The 3,423-nt window shown below is 44.7% G+C and overlaps 1 protein-coding gene across 1 annotated transcript in view; it reads left to right on the forward strand.

Moving 5' to 3' along the window:
* Positions 1-12: 12 nt before the first annotated feature.
* Positions 13-3,423, forward strand: part of FN1 (fibronectin 1) — a gene marked incomplete at its 5' end in the record, with an annotated part of 53,538 nt that continues 50,127 nt past the window's right edge. Inside the window, 2 exons of the mRNA XM_010079639.1 lie at positions 13-145; positions 1,611-1,748. Coding sequence (XP_010077941.1) covers positions 13-145; positions 1,611-1,748 — 271 coding nt within the window. The remainder of the gene's footprint in view (positions 146-1,610; positions 1,749-3,423) is intronic.

A 3,423-nucleotide genomic window follows, 5' to 3' on the forward strand; every position in this document is an offset into this window, starting at 1 on the left:
GCCTCTCCCCCCTCAGAGACCTGTTTTGACAATGGAAGATACTACGAGATAAACCAGCAGTGGGAGCGCATTTACCTGGGAAACACGCTGGTCTGTACCTGCTATGGTGGAAGCAGAGGGTTTAACTGCGAAAGCAAGCCTGAACGTAAGTTGGTGGTCTTTTTTTTGGTCTGCATTAGGGCCCCAGAATGGCTTTTGATGCTGACTAAGCTAAGCTGTGTACCGAGTTATAACTGGCAGGCTGGGTTTTCAGATAAAGTTTAGCAGTTATGGTCAGTAATGGATCTACACTCAATTACACTGAAGATCTGGCTTGGGATTTTAAGAAATGCTTTTCATTAGTAATGGGCCTGCCACCAGAACCCTGAGCCAAACATCACTCATCTCTCTGGAGGATTGGATCTAAACATTAATTTTGGAGCCAACCTCTTTATAATGAACTGAACTGACTCCTGGACTCACATTGGGAAGTTCAAATCTGGAGTCACTTTGCAGCTCTGGCTCTGTGCTGTTTGATTGCTTCACCCCAACTTTTCATAGCTGTGCAGTGTCGTCAGCTTGTTTAAAAATATTTCAACTTACAACTTTCCACAGCCCCCGAGCCGAGCTGTGAGCTTTCTATAATTGAGTGTAAAATGAGATTGTTTAGTCTTCTGTACAAAAAGTTTAGGTAACAGAACTTTAAATGCAACATCTGCTGGAAGATGCATCTTTTTGGGATACAGTGTAGTTTAGATAATCAGATGTGATCTATCTGTATTTATTGGTCTGAAGCCACTAGTTTGCCATAACTCCTTTATGTTGCTCTGTAGATATAAGAGAAAAACCAGTTTCTGGCTGATAGTGTTGATGCAAGACAGATGGGAGTGTCCCAGCAGTCTGTTCTGCAAGGCTTGTGTGCTGCCTGCCTCATGGCTATAGTATTTTAAGGAGTACTCAGTCCCTTTTCTCCTCCATAAAAGGGGGTTTAATCAAGCTTTCCTTCCCCTGCAGAGATTCCCAAATTTTACAGTTTCAAAGTCCAATAGCAAGTTTCCCTTATGGAACAGTTAACTTGATCTGTCCAGTAGTGAAGAAGGTTGTTCTGTTGCAGATCTCAAGTCTGGTGGTAACACACTGACATAACCATACTGTAATCATTTACTCATACACGAGTGTGAACAATTTACAAGTTGTGCTGTTGAGTTCGGTGGGACTGCTGTAGAATTCGACATTAATATATCAATTTTTTTGCCAGGTCAGAATGAGGAGAATTAGCATGACAAAGCACACAGCTTCTAGGGGATGTCTGCTCCCTCCTGTCTTCTGTACTGTTGCACTTCAGACAGCTGGGATTGATCCTTTCAGGACATGCCTGCCCACTGCCATGCTCAACTACGCACTCGCTGTGGGAGGGAAGCTGAGGTTATTCAGCTTCATGGGTAACTCGAGGGGGTGAATTTGACCCAGCTTCCTCTCTGCTGTCCTGTCCCAGGAGGGAAGAGAAGACCAATATGCATTTTTCCCCAGAAAAAAAGAGCATCTGTGGGGGGAGGCAGGGAATGTGTGTTTCTGTTGATTGTACATGTTACTGGCATGGTTACATGAAGTTGATTTTTCTCCCATCACAGCTGAAGAGACTTGCTTTGACAAATACACTGGATCCACTTACAGAGTAGGGGAGACCTATGAGCGCCCCAAAGACTCCATGATCTGGGACTGTACTTGCATTGGAGCTGGACGTGGGAGAATCAGCTGCACCATTGCCAGTATGTAACTAAGAGCCTGTTACTGTAGCTATTGTTCCTTCGTGTCATTTTCCAGAGCAACTTGTGCAATATTCCCAATGCCCATTAGCTGGAGTTGGGGAGAGGGGAGGGGGGTTAATCCAAAGCCTGTTAAAATCTTGGAACTGAAAGACTTTGACCTGTGTACATACATTTGCACAATCAAATTCCTCTCTTTTAAGAGGTAAAGTGCTATGTGTAAGAACGAAGGCCAAAAATTACCATTAGTGTCCAGCCATACAGGTTAGTACATTTACTATATAGAAGAGTGTGCTATGTCTTCTCATGGCCATTTGTGAAAGTATTTTTTGAATGGAAGAAAGTGAGGATCTGCTCTGCAGCTGGAAAGTCAGAATAACACCATCAGCATTAGTTGGATGACTATGAATAAATAATAATAAATAAATATCACCTGAGAGCCAGTCCTCCCAAAATGTAACGCCAACACTTGTCCCTGAGGAAGCTGGGATTTGGAATCTGGACACCAGCTCTATCTTTTTCTGTAACTCCTTTTTCACCAGCCTGACCCATACTTTCCTCTTGTTCCTCCCTCTCTTCCCTTGGTCCTTTCTCCCCAGCTTTCCCTTTCATGTCTCTGTCTGGAAATCCTTTCCTTATTGAGTCACCGAATTGTTCACAATTTCCTTTCAGTTCATAATTAGACTTTCTGTGAGCACAGATGAAGATCACTGTGTGTCAGGACTTCTAGGCTGAGATTTCAAAGTCCCTGAGGCACCTTTTGAGAAAAGTCTTGTTCTTAAAAGTATCTGGTTTCTTGTTTAAGACACACATGCTGATGCTAGTAGCATTGCCACAGAGGGCTAGGAAGCCAGCCATTGTTACAGCATGGAAAAAAAAATGTATTGAATCTAACAAGTAGATCTGAAGCCCTCCTGAATTTAATGACATTTTAGTAGGAAGGGATAAGTGTTTTAAGAAAAGAAAGAGTCGGTAAGGAAAGGGCAGACATAAGAGCAGTTTCATTTTCTCATCATGAGCCTGGTTTAGACCTCACTGGAGATTCTCACTGACCACAAATGGCTTTGAATCAATCTTTGTAACTCCTAGATTCCCTGCTTTTGTAAATGAGTTGACAGAACATTTGAGTGGCTCTTAATAAATGACTGGATGTGTGTGGTGGGTTTTTTTTTTTTTGTAAGAAGACCCTGTTTGCAAACTGCCCTTCACCATGTTTCCTGCCCTAAGCCTGGGCCAAGTGGTGGGTCTGCACTGTCTCAGAGGGCTGCGGAGCACCAGTGTGCTGGGAAACTGCCTTTCCAGGGCACAGTTTCCAAACCCATGAGGACCAGTGTCCCACTGCGGTGCCACACCAAGCATTTCATTATTCTCCACATGCTGTTCTGGCCATCATGTTCCTCATGCTATGAAGGACAGCCACAGAGAGGCCCAAGTGGCACTGCCTCAGAAAAAGATGGAGACAAACCAGCCCTCAGACTGTGAGCAGGGCCTGAGGGAGAAAGAGCATGCCCTCTGGCCCTGGTGTTCCCCTTTCGCCAGCTGAGTCTTAGCTGTGGTTTGAAGCCTGGAGGGGGTTAGCTGAGGAGAGAGGACAGGGCCTGGGAGGGTCAGAAAAATCGAGGGTGCAGTGGAAAATCGTGGGTGCCATTTTGCAGGCTGGAGGAGGAGGAGGCCATGG

This window comes from Pterocles gutturalis, unplaced genomic scaffold, assembly GCF_000699245.1.
Source record: "Pterocles gutturalis isolate BGI_N339 unplaced genomic scaffold, ASM69924v1 scaffold15134, whole genome shotgun sequence".
NCBI lineage: Eukaryota > Metazoa > Chordata > Aves > Pterocliformes > Pteroclidae > Pterocles > Pterocles gutturalis.